Source organism: Ornithodoros turicata, chromosome 5 (assembly GCF_037126465.1).
Source record: "Ornithodoros turicata isolate Travis chromosome 5, ASM3712646v1, whole genome shotgun sequence".
In the NCBI taxonomy this organism is placed as follows: Eukaryota; Metazoa; Arthropoda; class Arachnida; order Ixodida; family Argasidae; genus Ornithodoros; species Ornithodoros turicata.
The window spans coordinates 19,802,680-19,824,446 of record NC_088205.1 but is presented as its reverse complement, the minus strand read 5'-3'; the positions used below and the strand labels follow the sequence as shown (position 1 = coordinate 19,824,446).

Below are 21,767 nucleotides of genomic sequence, written 5' to 3'. Positions count from 1 at the left end.
CGACCCTACTTTTCTTTCAATAGGAGGCAGCGAGCAAGTGCCCATTCAAACCCAACCCTCCCCTTCCGATTCGTTTCGATTTCAGTCTACCAACGTCACCGTGGTGTTTCTCGGGTAGAGGTCTATATCTACAAGCGATCTCAACTGCAGAAATCCTCCTGAATCCGCCTGTGCGTCTGCTGGCGGAGTGTATCCATGGCTACGGTCACTAAAAGCGTGACTTTCCAGATGAAATTCTTGCTATACCGGAATGACAAAACATCCCACATGGTGTCTCAGTAGATCTTACTAGAATAGTCGCGTATACTGGGGATGTACCGTACAGCTGACGGTCTTTTTCGCATTTCCTGCGCAGGCTTATATTGCTGTCCGTGTTTTTCGTGACAGCGGGATTTACGATGTTTAATTTCATGGACCACATCCGGCGTGCATTTGACGCCGAGAAAGTGGAAGACGACACCGGAAAGGCAGCCCTTTTCTCCGTCTGTTTCGTAGTCATCGGCTACTCAGTTGGACTCAGTAAGTGCACTTCTGCTACGTTCACACTACATCATCGAAAGCCGCGAACGCGTGAAACTTATTCACCGCTGTAACGGCATTCGCGACCTTCTCGTTCACACTGTGCTCCGAACGTCGGGAATGCCGGCACTACTTGCACACCGTACTCCGCTACAAAAACTGATCCGTTTCATTCTTCGAACTGTACTCAAGCTTCATACGTGTAATACGTATAATGTCGTTGTGATAAATCAAAACAACAATTGCCAAATACGTACGTATTGCGTTTTATACAGCAACCTCTAAAGCGATGCCCGCTTCGAGCAGCAGACTACGTGCAACTACACGTGTCTCAACACAGTTGACACACTTCAGCTGGCTTCAGTTGGCTTCTTTCAGCAGCTGCTATGATGCGGTCTTCATATCTACGTTTCTGCTCCTCTTGCGTTTGCTGTCGTACAACATTTAGCGCTACCTGAGAGCCTTGATTAGAATTCCGTGGACCAGGTTACGCATCCACCATATTCGTTGTCCACGCCGCTGTTCTCCCGTCCCAGCATTCTCCCTCGCGGAGCTCGCTGATTGGTCGAGACTCGCGTCTTTCTCGGCACTCCTGTCACAACTCACAAGTAGAAGCAACCTCTACTCTCGCGCTGCGGCTTTCGGCGCCTTCGTGGCGTCCGCGAGATTCGCGGATTGCTGTGTGAACGTGATAAGTTCACCGGCATCTCCGTCGTTCGCGAGATTCGCGGCGTTCACTGACGTATTGTGAACGTAGCATTCTATTTGAAGGAATGTTTGAAGGAAATTTTTGTTCTATGTTGCAGGTCATATCCCTTGGGTGCTGCTGGGTGAGCTGATGCCCTACAAAGTTCGCTACGCAGGCACGGCAGTCACCATAGCCCTTCAGTGGACCCTGAGCTACTTGCTGGTGCAGTTCAACTGGGCAGCCATCAGCATTTTTCAGTTCCAGGGGACATTCGTGGGTTACAGCGTTGGCGCACTTCTCTTGTGTGGAGTTACTCTGTTTGGAGTTCCCGAAACACAGGGAAAGCCCCTCGCTGAGATAGATGCCACCTGATCCGCAGGTCATCTTATGACGGAACCACGTCAGATAATTCAGGACCGCAGCGAAAAAAGAAATAAAAGCGATAGTCGTTTTTGGGGCCCAAGTTGCGCAGGAGTTTCCTAATTGTCCTAATGTCCAGGTATACGTCCACGGAGCAACTGTGGCTGTGAGAGGCATACAGACAGCAGGAGGGGGACTACTGTGTCCTGAGCCGATTGGTAAAGCCTTCCGGAAAACGTCAGAAAACATATTTGACCCGCGATATCCTATATGGCTTTCAGCATGACGTTGAAGCTACCGCCGATGGATGATGTTTCGCGTCATGAGAGAGAGATGAAGTGAGAGTGACTGTGAAGTGGTGCTGCAGACTCGGTACTTCGGAAGCCACGGTATCAACGATCCACTAACACTATAGCGAGTGTTCCGTTAGCTTGCCTGTCTACCGCAACCAATGGCAGGGACCGTGACCCAGAGTCCCATCTGCTGACTAAATGCATTGCCACAAAAAATAGTCCCTTTCGGGAGTAAATGCACGGGAGTAAATGAATGTGTGAATGGGAGTGTGGAACAGCATTTCACGCTCTGTTTTAAGAGTTCCAGGTACAAAATGTGTGTGCATGGATGAAAATAGTGAGTGAGTGATTGTTTTTCTGGCGCATGAGCGACTACGGCTATTATGCGCCAAGACAATGATAAAATGTTATCTATTTAAAAAGGGGAATAATTCAGTTAAAATGTAGTCTAAAGGTATTTGATGCAACCGACATCGTTTAAAAAATTGTATACACAATTAAAAGTAACCAGGGGCTCATCACCCAGCAAAAGTGCGGGATGGAAGGGAATGTTATATTTATAAAAGACGGGAAAGTGGCGGCGACGGTGAGCTTCGTGCAGTGGGCACATTACCAGAATATGCAGAACAGAAAGCGGTTCCCTGCAAGGCGCACACTGGGGTGGATCCTCCTCCCGTAAAAGGAATCCGTGTGTCAGGTAGGTGTGGCCAATACGCAACCGAGCTGACAGAATTTCGTGAAGCCGGTTACTGAAAGCATGTGTGGGCTTGCCTATGTCATGTTTGATTAGATGGAGTTTATTAGTGTTCTGTGTGTTCCATTGTTTTTGCCATTTCTCATTAATCGTCTTTCGTATGACTGAGCGCAAGTCTTCAGCTGCCACTTCTGTAAATGCGAGGTCGCCGAACAGTGCCTCGACAGCGGCCTTGTCGGCTTGCTCGTTGCCACATATACCTACGTGACTTGGCACCCAGCAGAGTGTTAGAGAGAAACCTTTGTTTGTAATTCGGCTGAATAAATGCTGGGCCTGTTGCACAAACGGGTTCTTTTGTTTCCGTAAGCTACATATAGCTTGTAGACAGCTCAGGGAATCAATGTACACGACTGACGTATCAATGTGAGAGTGTAACACATGATTAAAAGCAAGGATCACAGCATATACCTCTGCACTGAAAATGGAAAAAGTGTTTGGCAGACGGCGAGACACAACAGACGTGCCTGTGACCATTGCACAGGAAACCTTTGAGCCCGCTTTAGAGCCATCCGTGTAAAGGGCGACATGGTCTCCAAAACTGTCCTTTAATGATAAGAACTCCTGCTGGAGCACAACTGTAGAAGTTTCTTGCTTTTTATATTTTAATAACGATGTGTTGTGTGTTGGTGGTGGTTGCCATGGGGGAAGCCTCCCACCACTTGCTACTAGAGTCACCCTGCCCTGGTCAGGGAAGCCGTAAGCTTCCATTTCCAGGGACAGTCGCATACTAAAAGGAGGGATGACAGAAGGTCTGTTCAAAAACAGCTGCTGGAAACGGGTTTCTGTGGCACAGGCTAGGGCAGGGTGCTGCGGGTAAGATCTCACCTTCATTGCATATGTAGAGGCAAGGTAAAATCTCCGTTTTTCCAGCGACCATTCATTGCACTCTGCATACAAGCTTTCAACTGGTGATGTTCGAAAAGCTCCCAACATCAGACGGAGACCCTGGTGGTGAACTGGGTCTAAAATCGCCAGGGCAGACCTCCGTGCAGAGCCATAAACCAAAGACCCGTAGTCAAGCTTTGAGCGAATGACGGATATATAAATACGACGCAGGACTTCCCGGTCTGCACCCCAAGACCTGTGCGACAAGATCTTGAGTATATTTAAGGCCTTCATTGACTTGACTTTGAGATTTTTTATGTGAGACACGAAATTGAGCTTTTGGTCAAAGATGACACCAAGGAATTTGTGTTCAGGCATGACAGTAATATCCTGGCCATTCATTCTGAGTGTGGGCTCAGGAAAGACACCCCTCACTCTTGAGAATGGAACACAAACAGTTTTCTCAGGAGAAAACTTGAAACCGTTTTTGGTGGACCAGTCTGAAAGTTTGTTTATGGTGAGCTGGAGCTGTCTCTCACACCTGGAAACGCTTGTGGAAGAACAGGATATTTGAATGTCATCCACATATAAGGAGTACTTGACAGACGGTGGAATTGCATGGACGACAGAGTTCATCTTTACAATAAAGAGTGTTACGCTTAGAACAGACCCCTGCGGGACTCCATTCTCTTGTGCGAACAGGCGGGACTGTACAGTTCCCAGCTGCACCCTAAATGTTCTCCCCTGAAGAAAGTTTGCAATGCAACGGAAGAGCCGACCACGTATCCCAAAAGAGTGTAGGTCACGAAGGATGCCATACCGCCAGGCGGTATCGTACGCCTTTTCGAGGTCGAAAAAGATGGATACACAATGCTGCCGTCTGACAAAGGCCTCCCTAATAACAGTCTCCAAACGCAATAGCTGGTCTATTGTTGAGCATGCAGTTCTAAAGCCACACTGATATCGGTCTAGGCATTCATTTTCTTCAAGGTAGTACATAAGCCTGCAGTTCACCATACGTTCAAAAGTTTTTCCTAAGCAACTGGTAAGGGCAATAGGCCTGTAACTGCTTGGACTGGAAGGACTTTTCCCTGGTTTTAGCAGTGGAATGATGATCGCCTCCTTCCAGCGGGACGGGAGGCAGCCCTCATTCCAGAGAGAGTTAAAGAAGTATAGAAGAGTTTCTAGCGATGAAGGTGTTAAATGCTGCAGCATGGAGTACGTGATGCGATCTGGCCCTGGAGCTGTCTGTTTTGAAACGCTCAGCGCTCTTAAAAGTTCTGTTATGGTAAAAGGCCTATTGTAAGCGTAGTTGTCACCAGTACCACATGACAGGGTGCACTTCTCGGCAGAATCCTTGATCTTCAAGAACTCCCGTGTGTAATGAGCAGAAGAGGAAACGTTTTGGAAATGTTCACCTAAGGCGTCAGCCTGGTCTTCGATGCTTTGACACGTGCTTCCATTTATTTGCAGAAGTGGAACAGAGAAGCTCCTATAGTCGCCTCTGATTTTTTTCAGTCTGTCCCATACAAACTTGGATGGAGTGCTACTATTTAATGTGGATACGAAATTTTCCCAAGATTGCCGTTTCGCTTGTTGCCGTGTCCACCTTGCTTTCGCACGGGCTCTTTTAAAAGCGAGTAAGTTTGCTGGGGTTGGGTATCGTCTAAACTTACCCCATGCACGGTTCTGCTCCCGTCTGGTGTTCGCACAATCACTCGTCCACCAGGGCTTGCAGCGTCTAGGGAGACGACCTGAAGATTGCGGAATGGATTTAGTGGCTGCGTTAATGATAATGTCTGTAATAGTGTCATTTGCTTCATTAATGCCGAGTCCATGAAGTGATTCTGCTGACAGAATGGCTTCTTGTTTAAAGGAGCCCCAATCGGCAAATTGTGTTTTCCAACGGGGTGGTCGGGTAGTGAGGGTAGCTGCCAGTTGATTGAGTTTTAATACAAGAGGGAAGTGGTCGCTACTGTAAGGACTGTCGGCAACTGTCCATAAAATATATTGGAATACAGATGGACTACATAGTGAAATGTCAATAGCTGAGAAAGTCTGTGAAGCCGAATTGACATGCGTTGCACTCCCTGTGTTGAGAAGGCAGATTGGCAAAGATGTTAGCATTTTTTCTAACATCCTACCTCGTGTGTCAACTTTTGAGCAACCCCACAGGGTATGGTGTGCATTAAAATCTCCAAGCAGCAGAAAAGGCTGTGGCAGCTGTCTGAGAAGGTCTTGAAGTTGCTTTTCTTCGACCTTAGCTGATGGTGGCAGGTACAGAGAACACACCGTCATCACACGGTCAGTGCAAATCTGCACTGCAACAGCCTCAAGATTTGTAGAAAGTGGGACATCTCTCGTGGGGAGTGTTCTCGCCGTGAGAATGGCCACACCTCCAGAAGCACGTGCAGCATTCGTTCGGTCTTTTCTGTATACGTTCCACCGTCGGAGGTGGCATGGATTTTCAAAGTTCAGATTAGTTTCTTGAAGACAGAAACAGACAGCACTGTGTCTGTCTGATATATCATCGATGTCATCAAGATTCCCCAGAAGACCACGACAGTTCCACTGAACGATACTCTTGCAACTGGAACTCATTAGGAGTAAGCAGAAGAAGGGGATCACCAAGTACTGAAATGCAACCTGAAAACGTGAAGACCCCGTGAAATGTGGAAACATGAATGTAGAGAATCAAGGAGCTTGTATCCTTGGTGGAGGGGCCTTTTGCTGTTCTTTGCCTTTCAGACCCCGTCCTCTGCCGGTGTTTTTCTTTCTCTGCTCTTTGCCCAAGGACGAAGTAGTAGTACTTGGAAGACTCGATGACGACTTCTGCGATAAGCAGTCGTCATCATCGACATCCATGTCTTGGCTTGTACTTTGGGACAGGCCCTTGGCAATCCCGTCCCAAACGGAGGGAGATACAACAACCTCCTTTGAGGCTGTGGCGGCCTCTCCCTGGGTGATTGGCTGTGTGGCCACTGGAGGAAGCACCTCTGTGACCCTCTCTTTGAGTTGGGGAGTGTGGTGTGGAGGCCCAGAGGTCTGGGTCTCCACTGAAACTCTGAGTGGTGCCACTCCCCTGCGCACCACATCAGAGAAAGTTCCTTTCTTCTGGAACTGTAGCTGGGCTCTCGCTGCTCGGTACGTGACGTTTTGTTCAAACTTTATCTTGAGAACCTGTTTCTCCTCCTGCCAGAAAGGACAGGATCTCGAGTACGCGGGGTGGTTACCTTCACAGTTAGTGCAACGGATATCATTTGAGCATGTCTCTGACGAGTGGTCTTTGCCAGCACACCTTGCACAGACAGCCTGTCCACGGCACACCTGCGAACCGTGGCCAAACTTCTGGCACTTGTAGCAGCGTCTTGGATTGGGGATATATGCCCTCACATGACAATTTAGATAGCCAGCTTTGATTGTTGATGGAAGACTGTGGAGCTTGAAAGACAGGACTACATGTTTCGTGGGAACCTCTTTCCCATCTCTGCGCATCACGATTCGTTTTGCCAAGACTACACCCTCGTCAGCCAGCCCTTCCTCAAGTTCGGAGTCTGAGCACTCAAGTAGTTCGCTCTCAGATATCACACCTCTTACGATGTTCAAAGTGCGGTGAGAGCTTACGGTTACAGCTGTTTCTCCGATGTGGGTGAGGGAGTACAATGCACTGCTTTGTTTTCGGTTCTCCACTTGGACTTGGATGTCACCACTGCTCAGCTTCTTGGCGCTGTAGTTCTTGCCAACTACACTTTCCAATGCTTTAGCAACTGCAAATGGTGACATTTTCGAAAGCGGTTTTGTTTCGTCTTTGGAGTGTACTACGAGAAACTTTGCATACCATGGTTCAGGTTCGGGTCTGTATAGGAATGTATTCTTTTGCTCGGTGCGGGACCTTTTCAGGCTCCGATCATTGGATGATAAGGAATTAGAAGCCATACATGGAATGAAACTATTCGGTGTAAAAGTCCTGCCGCCCACCACGGAGCCCAACCAGGGGACTGCGCTTAGCGCCGTAGCAGGTACGTTCACACTATACCCACGTGCAGCTTCTGGAGGGTGAAAGACTGCCCAAGGTTGACCCTTGCCACCAAAGAAGGTGAAAAAAGAAAGGGAGCAAGGGGGGAGAAGATAAAGAGAAAGCAATGAAAGGAGAGATGGCGACTAGCTGAATAGTCCTGGCCGGGCCTTCCAGGACCACCCGTCTATGGGAAGCAGGGGCCAAAGCAGTGTGTTGTTTTCCCGGAGGGGCCCCAAAGGGTCCAAACCAACCTCCGAGTCCACTCAACTGCCAGGATCCCCCTTTCCCCAGACACGGGAAAGCCACGCACAGCTATACGTGGGGGTCTCCCTCCTGCGGCGACCCAACCGTGAGTGCAGGAGGGGGCTACTGCGGCTGCTGCCGGGCGATGGGGGCGCCAAGTTCCCGACGCCGGGGGATGAAAATACTTTGAATCAAACGGTCAACAGTGATATGTCACGTGATATAATATCTTTCGACATGGGGCACAATTTGGGAAGAAAGAAGCGCTAACTTTCTTATTCTGTGTGGGTGGAAAATTGCTGAGTTATACAGCCTTATGCTACCGAAGTGACCAAGGGCACACATTTGCGCAGACTGTTGCATTCGGAAGACCATTTGCGAAGTTAGTGGCAATTTGCAGTCCTGGGGAGTAAACGTCGGGGTTTGGAAATTAAAATGGGGAGTAATTGCAGCCTAGGGGACTAGAAGCTGCAATTACTCCCCGTTTTGCTCCTTTCTTAGAGTGCTCCGGTAGCGGTCTAACACACTCTATTGTCTGTCACAGCATTGCTTCGTAATGTTTAGATATATTGGGAATAATTCTAAGAATTGTGTAAAAGTAAAACAGTGTTGCTCTGAACCGTTCTCCAATAGTCTCCGATGAAAGCGGAGAGGTAGCTGGGTCACATCCTCCGCATTCGTCCAAATCGCGTTCACTCCTTTCCCTGCATACCTCCAGACCCTTAATTCCTAGCTTCGTACACCGCGAAGCAACTATGGTTGAGCGGAAGACAGTCGTGTTCAACCTAAGAGGGGCATTTCGGTTACTCAAGGAGATCTTTATAACTTTTGTCAAGCGTAAGTATGAACTGATTAATTGTGTATCAAACTTTTCTGACTGTTAAAAAGGTAGAGAAAAGATTCATATGCAAAGCCGTTCTTGTAGGTTCAACACGACTGTGTGGGCAAACTCCGGTGGGCACTGCACCGCTCTGCTCTGCAGGCTCTGCTCAGCTATCCGCTGGTTCACTCACGCTCACTCACTCTCCTCACAGCTGTTCGTTTTGCTCACTCATCTCCGCTTAGCTCTTCCTTTGCTCAGTCATTCACTCCGCTTGTTCAGTCATGCTTACTCATCCTCAGCTCGGCTTTCCGTCGCCGACTGGGCTCTTGTGTGCTCACGCCCGCGCGCACGTAGTTGCCTCGGACCCTTGTTTACCGTCTCATCTCAAAGATCTCTAGGTTGTCAAGAGCGTGAAGGCATGAGTTGAGCTCATATCATGGGAATTAGGTGGGGGTGAAGGAGGGGGGAGTAAGGTAAAGTGCAGTGAAAGTGAAAACCATCTAAGTTGTGATGTAAGGTGTCAGGCTGTGATTTATCTGGAACCACAGCTGGACTGCTCAGTTAACGGTGCATTTTCGCTCATGCTCAGTTAGCCCAATTTGAGTATCATTCCAGCTCACTCATGCTCAGCTCATTCGTCACAAAGAGCATTAACAAGCTGAATGCTGAGTCGTTTCAGGGGGGATTGCTTTTGGAAAAGCTCCATGATATGGAGCAATCGCTGCGAGGAAACCAGAGTTTCGGCGCATAACTTTGCGTGCTATTGTTTATTCAGGATGTCGCGTGCAGAGAAGCATGTAGTGCCGCACTCTTTCTTCCGCCAGCTATCTATTGGAAGTTATCTGGCCTCTGCAGTATCTATAGTTGTGCTGGCGAGCCCCTTCACCACCACCACCACCATAGTCGTGTTTGTGGTGGCGCGGCTACCAAGAAGAAGATGCGCGAGAGCACCATATTCTACTCTGGCGTGTGCCAGTTATTCTTTGAGTTCTTGGGCTGTTGAAGCCATGTCCGTTTCCTGTTCAGTCTTCTATTAAAGAGGTTCCACCACAGTGTTCAACTTAAGAAGGAAAAGAAATCAAGTCCGTAGAGCAGGACCAGTCAGGAGTCACGCCGACAAAGTTCTCGTTCATCGTGGACACGAAGAACTTTGCTCCGGGAGAGATCTCTCTGAAGACTGTAGGACAACTGCACCGAGATCTATGCCAAGCACTATGCCGTCACCCGCAGTGTTCTCTGAGGTATTCCTTAGCTCCAGCAGACTTTCCAGGCGGAAGCCAGCACAGATCACCGTGAAGTAGGTCGAAGACGCATACTGAACTCCTTGTATCGCACTTATATACCCGCTGCCATGTCTGCTGCACACGCCGACGTACGTTCGGAACGTTACAAAAAGCTTGGTGTGGGAGTATGATCAGCCCGTTGGTGAAATAAATTCTTATGCCCTTGTAACGGTTTACGCGATCACTGTCTCATGGTCTCCTCATTGCAATAAATCCATTCGTAGAAAATCTTACCCGTCGGTTGTTGAGCTGCTTTATGTCAGCGCTCTTCATTGAGAAAAGCACCAGCTCCCGTGGCATAGTGGTTAGGATGATCGCTTTCCACACTGACACTTTGGAGGCGACACGGGTTCGAATCCTGTTGCCGGCTGTGCAGTCTGAGGTTTTCCGAAGACTTCCCATACGAATGTCGGCACAGTTCCCCCTCAAGTCGGCCCAGGACGCATACTAACCACTCTGTCCCCCACTCCTTCCTGCTGTCCTTTCTCCATCTGTCCATGTCTGTACGTCGCTCATAGCCACAGTTGCTTCGCGGTGCTAACACAGAATTTCATTGAGAAAAGCGATTTTATCTCCTACGCGTTTGTTTGCGTGAGTTATCAACGGGTTCACCTCAGCCAGTTCCCGCCCTCTTCCATAACCCTGTCTGTAACGTGTTGGCTTGCTGGACTCAAGATCGCGAGTTCAAATGCGGCCGAGGACTGTAGCAATGTACAAGGGGCGTTCAAGTCAAACCGCGACTTTTCATTTTTCGCAAAAGTAAAATGAACTTACAGGCGAGAAATTAGTTTTATTTTTCAACGTAATCTCCAGCGGCACTAATGCACTTGTCCCAGCGTTTCACGAGGGCTTGACTGCCAGCAGCGTAGAAATCCTTACCGACGCGTAGCAGCAATGATCGGACCGCATTCGTGACCTCTTCGTCGCAGCTGAAGTGGTGGCCCCCAAGGAACGCCTTCAGTGGCCCGAAGAGATGGAAATCGCTGGGGCCGAGGTCTGACTGTAAGGGGGATGTTGCAGCAACTCCCAGCCAAGTTCCTGTAAGGTGCGTGTCGTGAGATGCGCGGTATGCGGGCGCGCATTGTCCTGTAGGAGGAGGACTCCTTTGGTGATGAGGCCCGGCTTTCCGAAACTGGAGGTGCTAATGAATGTTCAATGAATGTTCAACGTTCCCATAGAAAGGTCCGTCTTTCGAGCCAGTTCGAGACATGTTATCCGTCGGTCCTTGAGGATCAGGCGCTCCACAAGTTGGATGTTCTCAGGAACTCAGACACTGGGCTCTGAGCCGCCCCGGCCGGGATCGTCCTGCACTGATGTACGACCGTCTCGGAACCGTTTGCACCACTCAAAAGCTTTGCTGCGGCTAAGTGTATCGTGGCCGTACTGAGCCTGAAGTTACGCCTTCATTCATGAGAAACTTCATGACAATTCGCTGTTCGATGTGCGCGCTCACCTCGTTGTCGGCCATCTTGTCTAGCACGTGTCTTCTGTTCTGCACAAACTTTGGACCACTACGCGGTGAACGCGGAGGCCTGTCGCGTGTGAAAATGATGAAAAAGAAATAGCGGGAGCCATTTGTACACTCAGGAGACAGAAAGTCCTGGTTTGACTTGAACGCCCCTCGTACGAGAGGTAAACGTTGCTCCACGCACCGTGTGTCGGAGATTTCCGACGCACCTCACAAGAACCCCAGGTGGTCGAAATCATCCGCAGTCCTAACCTGCACCATACTATAGGAGACAAACCGTACGTGTAACATCACGGCACCATTACTATCATTATTCAGACAGTTCAGGGCGCGTAGTAGGTTGAGTTTGATTATAGAAAAACTATGTATAATAATGGCTGCTACCTAAACCTGCATGATAGCGCACTGCATGCATGCTGAACCTGCATGGATGACGAAAGATAGAAGGTTCTTTATCGACCTCAAATTTGGGTTCAAATTAAAGCGCATGAAAGATGAAAGATGTTCTGCTGACTCTGTCTGCTCATTCTAAGTTCGATATGAAGGCTTTTATGTTTCGATCGAAAAAGGGAAAAAAAGTAAACCTAACCTCTTGCCGTTTTTGAAGGTGAAAATTTATGGACATCAAATTTGGGTTCAAATTAAAGCGCATCTTCTGCTGACTCGTCTGCTCATTTCTAGTTCGCTGTGGCGACTTTTATTTCTCGATCGAAAAAGGGAAGAAAGGTAAAACTTCAAATTTTCACCCTCAAGAACGGATAGAGTAACCTCTTGCCGTTTTTGAAGATGAAAATTCGAAGGTTCTTTAGCGACCTCAAATTTGGGATCAAACTAAAGCGCAACTTCTGCTGACTCTGTCTGCTCATTTCTAGTTCGATATGAAGGCTTTTATGTTTCGATCGAAAAAGAGAAAAAAGGTAAGCCGAACCCCTTGCCGTCTTTGAAGGTGAAAGTTCGAAGGTTCTTTATCGACCTCAAATTTGGGTTCAAATTAAAGCGCATCTTCTGCTGACTCTGTCTGCTCATTTCTAGTTCGATATGAAGGCTTTTATGTTTCGATCGAAAAAGAGAAAAAAGGTAAGCCTAACCTCTTGTCGTCTTTGAAGGTGAAAGTTCGAAGCTTCTTTATCGACCTCAAATTTGGGTTCAAATTAAAGCGCATCTTCTGCTGACTATGTCTGCTAATTTCTAGTTCGACGTGACGACTTTTATTTTGGTCGAAAAAGAGAAGAAAGGTAAAACATCAAATTTTCACCCTCAAAAACGGATAGAGTAACCTCTTGCCGTTTTTGAAGATGAAAATTCGAAGGTTCTTTATCGACCTCAAATTTGGGTTCAAATTAAAGCGCATCTTCTGCTGACTATGTCTGCTCATTTCTAGTTCGATATGAAGGATTTTATGTTTCGATCGAAAACGAGAAAAAAGGGTAAGCCTAACATCATGCAATCTTTGAAGGTGAAAGTTCGAAAATTCTTTATCGACCTCAAATTTGGGTTCAAATTAAAGCGCATATTCTGCTGACGCTGTCTGCTCATTTCTAGTTCGATATAAAGGCTTTTATATTTCAATCGAAAACGAGAAAAAAAGGTAAGCCTAACATCTTGCTGTCTTTAAAGGTGTAAGTTCGAAGGTTCTTTATCCACCTCAAATTTGGGTTAAATTAAAGCGCATCTTCTGCTGAGTCTGTCTGCTCTTTTCTAGTTCGATATGAAGGCTTTTATGTTTCGATCGAAAAAGAGAAAAAATGTGAGCCTAACCTCTTGCCGTCTTTGAAGGTGAAAGTTCGAAGGTTCTTTATCGACCTCAAATTTGGGTTCAAATTAAAGCGCATGAAAGATGAAAACTTGAGGCTTGTTTGTATCTGTCCCTTCTATGTTGTTTCAGCCTCAGAACATCAGTTTCTCTCTTGTTAAAGCGCATCTTCTGCTGACTCTGTCTGCTAATTTCTAGTTCAATATGAAGGCTTTTATGTTTCGACCGAAAACGAGAAAAAAAGTAAGCCTAACCTCTTGCCGTCTTTGAAGGTGAAAGTTCGAAGGTTCTTTATCAACCTCAAATTTAGGTTCAAATTAATGCGCATCTTCTGCTGACTCTGTCTGTTCATTTCTAGTTCGATGTGACGACTTTTATGTTTCGATCGAAAAAGAGAAAAAAGGTAAGCCTAACATCATGCAGTCTTTGAAGGTGAAAGTTCGAAAATTTTTTATCGACCTCAAATTTGGGCTCAAATTAAAGCGCATCTTCTGCTGACGCTGTCTGCTCATTTCTAGTTCGATATAAAGGCTTTTATGTTTCGACCGAAAACGAGAAAAAAGTAAGCCTAACCTCTTGCCGTCTTTGAGGGTGAAAGTTCGAAGGTTCTTTATCCACCTCAAATTTGGGTTCAAATTAAAGCGCATCTTCTGCTGACTCTGTCTGTTCATTTCTAGTTCGATGTGGTGACTTATTTTTCGATCGAAAAAGAGAAAAAAGGTAAGCCGCCGTCTTTGAAGGTGGAAGTTCGAAGGTTCTTTATCTACCTCAAATTTGGGATCAAATTAAAGCGCATCATATGCTGACTCTGTCTGCTCATTTCTAGTTCGATATGAAGGCTTTTATGTTTCGATTGAAAAAGAGGAAAAGGGTAAGCCTAACCTCTTGCCGTCTTTGAAGGTGAAAGTTCGAAGGTTCTTTATCGACCTCAAATTTGGGTTCAAATTAAAGCGCATCTCCTGCTGAGTCTGTCTGCTCATTTCTAGTTCGATATGAAGGCTTTTATGTTTCGATCGAAAAAGAGAAAAAATGTGAGCCTAACCTCTTGCCGTCTTTGAAGGTGAAAGTTCGAAGGTTCTTTATCGACCTCAAATTTGGGTTCAAATTAAAGCGCATGAAAGATGAAAACTTGAGGCTTGTTTGTATCTGTCCCTTCTATGTTGTTTCAGCCTCAGAACATCAGTTTCTCTCTTGTTAAAGCGCATCTTCTGCTGACTCTGTCTGCTAATTTCTAGTTCGATATGAAGGCTTTTATGTTTCGATCGAAAAAGAGAAAAAAGGTGAGCCTAACCTCTTGCCGTCTTTGAAGGTGAAAGTTCGAAGGTTCTTTATCGACCTCAAATTTGGGTTCAAATTAAAGCGCATCTTCTGCTGACTCTGTCTGATCATTTCTAGTTCGATATGAAGGCTTTTATGTTTCGATTGAAAACGAGAAAAAAGGTAAGCCTAACCTCTTGCTGTCTTTGAAGGTGAAAGTTCGAAGGTTCTTTATCGACCTCAAATTTGGGTTCAAATTAAAGCGCATCTTCTGCTGACTCTGTCTGCTCATTTCTAGTTCGATATGAAGGCTTTTATGTTTCGATCGAAACAGAGAAAAATGGTAAGCCTAACCTCTTGCCGTCTTTGAAGGTGAAAGTTCGAGGCTTCTTTATCGACCTCAAATTTGGGATCAAATTAAAGCGCATCTTCTGCTCACTCTGTCTGCTCATTTCTAGTTCGATATGAAGGATTTTATGTTTCGATCGAAAAAGAGGAAAATGGTAAGCCTAACCTCTTGCCGTTTTTGAAGGTGAAAGTTCGAAGGTTCTTTATCGACCTCAAATTTGGGTTCAAATTAAAGCGCATGAAAGATGAAAACTTGAGGCTTGTTTGTATCTCTCCCTTCTATGTTGTTCCAGCCTCAGAACATCAGTTTCTCTCTTGTTAAAGCGCATCTTCTGCTGACTCTGTCTGCTCATTTCTAGTTCGACATGAAGGCTTTTATGTTTCGATCGGAAAAGAGGAAAAAGGTAAGCCTAACCTCTTGCCGTCTTTGAAGGTGAAAATCCGAAGGTTCTTTATCGACCTCAAATTTGGGATCAAATTAAAGCGCATCATATGCTGACTCTGTCCGCTCATTTCTAGTTCGATATGAAGGATTTTATGTTTCGATCGAAAAAGAGAAAAAAGGTAAGCCTAACATCATGCAGTCTTTGAAGGTGAAAGTTCGAAATTTTTTTATCGACCTCAAATTTGGGTTCAAATTAAAGCGCATCTTCTGCTGCCGCTGTCTGCTCATTTCTAGTTCGATATAAATGCTTTTATGTTTCGATCGAAAACGAGAAAAAAAGTAAGCCTAACCTCTTGCCGTCTTTGAAGGTGAAAGTTCGAAGGTTCTTTATCGACCCCAAATTTGGGTTCAAATTAAAGCGCATCTTCTTCTGACTCTGTCTGCTCATTTCTAGTTCGATATGAAGGCTTTTATTTCTCGATCGAAAAAGAGAAGAAAGGTAAAACTTCAAATTTTCACCCTCAAAAACGGATAGAGTGACCTCTTGCCGTTTTTGAAGATGAAAATTTGAAGGTTCTTTATCGACCTCAAATTTGGGTTCAAATTAAAGCGCATCTTCTGCTGACGCTGTCTGCTCATTTCTAGTTCGATATAAAGGCTTTTATGTTTCAATCGAAAACGAGAAAAAAAGGTAAGCCTAACATCTTGCTGTTTTTGAAGGTGAAAGTTCGAAGGTTCTTTATCCACCTCAAATTTGGGTTCAAATTAAAGCGCATCTTCTGCTGACTCTGTCTGCTAATTTCTACTTCGATATGAAGGCTTTTATGTTTCGATCGAAAAAGAGAAAAAAGGTAACCCTAACCTCTTGCCGTCTTTGAAGGTGAAAGTTCGAAGGTTCTTTATCGACCTCAAATTTGGGTTCAAATTAAAGCGCATCTTCTGCTGACGCTGTCTGCTCATTTCTAGTTCGATATAAAGGCTTTTATGTTTCGATCGAAAACGAGAAAAAAAGTAAGCCTAACCCTAGCCGTCTTTGAAGGTGAAAGTTCGAAGGTTCTTTATCGACCTCAAATTTGGGTTCAAATTAAAGCGCATCTTTTTCTGACTCTGTCTGTTCATTTCTAGTTCGATGTGGTGACTTTTATTTTTCGATCGAAAAAGAGAAAAAAGGTAAGCCTAGCCTGTGGTATCGTTGGAAGTACGCATCCACCACCCGTTTCTCATTCCACACTTTATTCTCTTCCCTGCCCCATGACGATGAGGCTGTCCCAAAACTCACGTGCACAGTATATCACATATCCCCCCCTGTTAAGAAAAATAGTTCCCGCTGTAGGGAAAAATTAGTGCGCTCTGTCGTCGGCAATGTCCTGTGGTGCGTCGTTCTCGTTTGCCGGGTAACGGACAGGAGCGGAACGTTGTCGTGTGCTTCTGCGTAGAGGCGGGTCCTGCTGTTCGAGAGATGGCAGCGGATGTACTCTTGCGGCTTTGTGCGGAGCTTGGTCTTGAGGGGAGACATATGCACTATCCGAAACAGGTGCGTTGTCGTCAATAGGCCACCAAGAGTAGCCGAAAGGGGGCGGTACGTCCGGTTGTACTTGGCCTTCTGGTGGCCTCAGCTCACCATAAAATGGTGTAAATTTCGACGAATGCCATATCCTGCCGTCTTCCAGCAAAAAAGATAGTGGTCCCCGGGAAGCGATGATTCTCAAGGGTGTAGAAAAATTTGGCCGTCCTTTCTTTCGGCGACCCGGTAGACGCACTCGAACATAGTCTCCCGGCATGAATTTGCGGAACCTTGCAGATCGCTTGTCGTCGGTGTAGACCTTCTGCTTACTCTGTTTTGACGACACACGTGCCTTGACTCTCGACATGTCGGGTGTTGCTGAGGGCTTTTGAAGTCCTACCACGTTGACGCGCGTTCGAAAGTTCCGGCCATGCAGAAGCACTGCTGGAGAGACACCTGTTGTAGCGTGCGGTGTGCTTCTGTATACCGCGAGATGCTCAAGGATTGCGCGTTTGATGTCTTTGCGCTGTAGTATTGCAACTTGTATGGTGTCCTTGAGCACTCTGTTGAAACGTTCAACTTGACCGTTGGCTTGTGGATAGTAGACGGATACTGTCGTGTGCTGAATACCTCGTTCTCGCAGGAAGGCTTTGAAGTGTGTGGACACAAATTGCGGGCCATTGTCTGTGACTTTCTCCTCGGGGTAGCCTTCGCGACTGAATACGTGCATAAGGAATGCTTCCACTGTAGATGTTGTAACAGCGGGCGCAAATGAAATTTCTGGCCACTTGCTATGGTAATCCAAAAGCGTTATGGCGTAACGGCACGAAGGAGGAGAGTCTTCGAACGGTCCAACTATGTCCATTCCCATTTTTGACCATGGTGTAGCTGGGAATACTACTGGGTGCAAAGGTGCAGATGCAACCTTGGCAGATTTGTCAGCAGACTGACAGATAGAGCAATCGTGCACCATTTTTTCCACTTGGGCATCATTCCCGGGCCACCAGTACAAATCTCTAAGTCGCTGCTTTGTACGCACAATTCCAGGGTGCGTCTCGTGTGCCATCTCAAGCAGCCTGGAAGTTAGTGTACGTGGGACCACTAAACGTTCGCCACGATGCAGAAGTCCATTCACAACTGAAAGTTCACGTCCGCAGCGATGGTACGGACCCATTGCGGGAGCTCTGTGAGCATGTCGCGACCAAGTTGCTTGTTCAAGTGCACTGATGACCTCGCTGATTTCTGGATCGAGCAACGTAGCCTCTTGTAATTCTTCTTTTGAAATGGGGCTGGAGATGGTGCAGACAATTTCTTCATCAACATCATCTGACTGTAGTGGTAACCTTGATAGGGCATCCGCAATATAATTCTCGGCTCCCTTCTTGTACTCTATAGTGAAGTTGTAGTACAGCAATCTGGCGGACCATCTTGATATACGCAGAGGGCGATGTCCAGAGCCTTGTGTGCCAAGCAAGGTTACTAACGCTTGATGGTCAGTACGTAGAGTAAAAGGGCGTCCCCACAAGTAGACATGCCAATGCTCGCATGCCCACATGCAGGCAAGCGCTTCGCGCTCACCAACCGAGTACTTTCTCTCCACCGAAGATAAGGTACGGGAAGCAAAAGCGACTGTGCGAACTTCGTTCCCTTTAATTTGTTGCAGAACGGCACCCAAACCGTATGATGAAGCGTCTGTGGTCACGACCACTGGGAGCTGTACATCGAACATGTGTAGAACCGGGCACGAGCTGAGTGTAGCTTTCACCTTGTTAAAAGTTTGATCCGCCCTGGAAGTCCACTCAAAAGTTTTTCCCTCTCGAAGGAGTTCACGCATCGGTTCCACCAGCTCGGCGAAGTGATGGATAAACTTGGAGTAGTACCCAAGTAATCCCAGGAAAGAACGAAGTGACTTTAAATCCGTAGGTGGAGGGGCCCTTTGTAGCGCTTGAATTGCAGACGTTTGAGGTAACAGTCCATGGGCATTTACGACATGTCCGAGGAAAGTAAGCTCGACGACGTCAAACACGCACTTGTGATTCAATTTCAACCCTTCCGCAGACAAACGCTTGAGTACATGACGGAGGTTGTTGTCGTGTTCTTCTTGCGAATGTCCGTAAACGATGATGTCGTCAGAAGAGAACTCCTTTGCAGCCTTGGAGTATGAGGGACATCATTTGTTGAAATGCTGAAGGAGCGGAGGCAAGTCCGAAGCATACGCGCTTAAAACGGAAGAGTCCCTCGTGAGTAATAAATGCGGTTAAGTCCCTGCTATCTGGGTGTAGGGGAACTTGATAAGCGGATGCCAGATCCAGTTTCGAGAATTTCATGGCGCCGGCTAAGGCGTTAAGCAGTTCCTCAGTATGTGGTAGTGGGAAACAGTCCGCAATGACGGCTTTGTTGGGTTCGCGTAGGTCGACGCATAAGCGGATGGAGCCATCTTTTTTCTTTACCACTACGATTGGAGAGACCCACTCTGAAGCTGTGACATTTTCGATTACGTCCTGTTCTTCCAGACGACGTAGTTCTTGAGAAACTTGTTCTCGTACTGTTAACGGTAAACGGCGTAACTTGCCTGTAACGGGCTTGATGTCGGAACGTATCTTCACCTTGTGAATGTAATGTTTAGACAGACCCAGAGTTCCATCGAAAAGGTGTTCGAAATCAGCTGAAATTGCTGGGGGTACGGTGACTGTCGACGCAGTCGTACTAAAGCAGGAGAGACTCATGCCGTCAATGCATAACTCCAACGACGTGACAGCATCCATGCCAAGAAGTGTCGTGCCATTGGATACTACGTAGAAATTCAGACATGCTGAACGATTTGCGTACTTGACCGGTGCCGAAAAACGTCCCTGAATGGGAATTGAGCGTTTGGAGAAATCGTACAGGCTCACAGATGTCGGCTTCAGAGGATGCAAGGATGCAAAATGCCCCTCGTAGACGGCAGAAGACATAATCGTTGCTGAAGATCCCGTGTCAATGAGAAAACGTATGTCCCTCTCTGAGACAGACAACGTAACGTAGATCCCAGTTTTCTTTGCAGCAGAAGTATCCAACTGTAAGGTAGTTTGTACTTCGGAGTTCGTAATGGAATCTTGTGACGGAAGTTCATCCGTAAGTTGACGTAGTTGTCCCAGAGAGCGGCAAACGGAACGGAAGTGCCCCATCTTGCCGCATGCGGAGCATCTCTGATTGCGGGCTTTACATGAAGGAGAATTCGCCAAGTGATCCCTAGAGCCACAGCGAAAACATTGAGTTCGCGTAGCAGAGCGTTTGCTCGAGCGATCGCCCTGTCGCTTCTGCATAGGTTTCCTTGCAGGCTGTCTTGTGACTTGTTGAACTTCCTCGTGCTCGCTCTCAACAGCAAATTCTCTTGATTCCTTTTGTGACTGTTGAAACTGCCGTGCAAGCATAATTGTACGAGCCAACGTAAGCGTACGGCCTTCTAGGAGGAGGCGTTCACGAAGATGAGGTATGTTGGTGGATTCGACAATTTGATCGCGTATCATGGAATCAAGCGTCGCCCCGAAGTCACAGGTACTGGCAAGTTCTCGAAGAGCCAGGACGTAGTCATAAATTGACTCACCGAGCTGCTGACGGCGCTGACGAAATTTGTGTCGCTCGGCGATAGGATTAACGGTGGTAGTGTAGTGAGTATCCAAGGTCTTGAGAGCTATTTCCATCTCATCTGCGGCGGTCTCGGATGGTGACTCCGTGGATTCCGTTGTAGTTGCAACTGAGTTGGTAGCGGACGTTTGAGAAGGCGGTAGCAGATCAAAAATCCTTTGCCCTTCAGCACCAAGGCAGTGATACAATATAGCCTTACGGCGGGTTGTTGACTCTTTGTCTAGGCCAGACGCAACCAAGTAATTCTGAAATGCCTTCTTCCACGATGGCCACGTCATCGTAGGCTTGCCGGGCTTCGGTAGAAAAAACGGTGGTGGCGGTAATCCCGACATTGTAGACAGTGAAAGGAGAACGTGCAGGAGAATTGAAGCCGAAAGTCAGTATCCAGGAGAAGTTTTCCAATCGTCGCCAAATTAGGTAGCCTGTGGTATCGTTGGAAGTACGCATCCACCACCCGTTTCTCATTCCACACTTTATTCTCTTCCCTGCCCCATGACGATGAGGCTGTCCCAAAACTCACGTGCACAGTATATCACATAACCTCTTGCCGTCTTTGAAGGTGAAAGTTCGAAGGTTCGTTATCGACCTCAAATTTGGGTTCAAATTAAAGCGCATCTTCTGCTGACTCTGTCTGCTCATTTCCAGTTCGATGTGACGACTTTTATTTCTCGATCGGAAAAGAGAAGAAAGGTAAAACTTCAAATTTTCACCCTCAAAAACGGATAGAGTGACCTCTTGCCGTTTTTGAAGATGAAAATTTGAAGGTTCTTTATCGACCTCAAATTTGGGTTCAAATTAAAGCTCATCTTCTGCGGACTCTGTCTGTTCATTTCTAGTTGAATATGAAGGCTTTTATGTTTCAATCGAAAAAGAGAAAAAAGCTAAGCCTAACCTCTTGCCGTCTTTGAAGGTGAAAGTTCGAAGGTTCTTTATCGACCTCAAATTTGGGTTCAAATTAAAGCGCATCTTCTGCTGACGCTGTCTGCTCATTTCTAGTTCGATATAAAGGCTTTTATGTTTCAATCGAAAACGAGAAAAAAGGTAAGCCTAACATCTTGCCGTCTTTGAAGGTGAAAGTTCGAAGCTTCTTTATCGACCTCAAATTTGGGTTCAAATTAAAGCGCATCTTCGGCTGACTCTGTCTGCTAATTTCTAGTTCGATATGAAGGCTTTTATGTTTCGATCGAAAAAGAGGAAACGGGTAAGCCTAACCTCTTGCCGTCTTTGAAGGTGAAAGTTCGAAGGTTCTTTATCGACCTCAAATTTGGGTTCAAATTAAAGCGCATCTTCTGCTGACTCTGTCTGCTCATTTCTAGTTCGACATGAAGGCTTTTATGTTTCGATCGAAAAAGAGGAAAAAGGTAAGCCTAACCTCTTGCCGTCTTTGAAGGTGGAAGTTTGAAAGTTCTTTATCGACCTAAAAATTTGGGTTAAAATTAAAGCGCATCTTCTGCTGACTCTGTCTGTTCATTTCTAGTTCGATGTGACGACTTTTATGTTTCGATCGAAAAAGAGAAAAAAGGTACGCCTAACCTCTTGCCGTCTTTGAAGGTGAAAGTTCGAAGGTTCTTTATCGACCTCAAATTTGGGTTCAAATTACAGCGCATCTTCTGCTGACT

General features: G+C 46.6%; 3 protein-coding genes across 5 annotated transcripts in view; 1 reads left to right on the top strand and 2 right to left on the bottom strand.

The window, feature by feature from the left end:
- The window catches only part of LOC135395359 (solute carrier family 2, facilitated glucose transporter member 8-like), a 72,283-nt gene extending 70,619 nt beyond the window's left edge, over nt 1–1,664 (top strand). For all 3 annotated transcript variants that reach the window (XM_064626597.1, XM_064626598.1, XM_064626596.1), the window contains 2 exons: nt 356–519; nt 1,326–1,664. In XM_064626597.1, coding sequence (XP_064482667.1) covers nt 356–519; nt 1,326–1,579 — 418 coding nt within the window. In that variant the 3' untranslated portion in view covers nt 1,580–1,664. The remainder of the gene's footprint in view (nt 1–355; nt 520–1,325) is intronic.
- Nucleotides 1,665–6,133: 4,469 nt separating this feature from the next.
- On the bottom strand, nt 6,134–7,222 carry LOC135395237 (uncharacterized). Its single transcript, XM_064626476.1, has one exon. The coding sequence runs from the start codon at nt 7,220–7,222 to the stop codon at nt 6,134–6,136; it is 1,089 nt and encodes a 362-aa protein (XP_064482546.1).
- A 9,135-nt stretch (nt 7,223–16,357) lies between these two features.
- On the bottom strand, nt 16,358–20,426 carry LOC135395236 (uncharacterized protein K02A2.6-like). The gene is made up of 2 exons (XM_064626475.1): nt 18,738–20,426; nt 16,358–18,673 (listed from the first exon to the last, which is right to left on the bottom strand). Exons 1-2 carry the CDS (start codon nt 20,424–20,426, stop codon nt 16,358–16,360), a joined length of 4,005 nt encoding a protein of 1,334 aa, XP_064482545.1.
- Between the last annotated feature and the right edge of the window lie 1,341 nt (nt 20,427–21,767).

What these genes read in the sequence shown, in the direction of transcription:
- LOC135395237 (XM_064626476.1), bottom strand. Translation starts at nt 7,222, where the DNA reads ATGTCACCATTTGCAGTTGCTAAAGCATTGGAAAGTGTAGTTGGCAAG.
- LOC135395236 (XM_064626475.1), bottom strand. Translation starts at nt 20,426, where the DNA reads ATGACGTGGCCATCGTGGAAGAAGGCATTTCAGAATTACTTGGTTGCG. An exon ending in GACTCTTCCGTTTTAAGCGC is followed by an intron (nt 18,674 to 18,737) that starts GTATGCTTCGGA and finishes TCATACTCCAAG; the next exon opens with GCTGCAAAGGAGTTCTCTTC.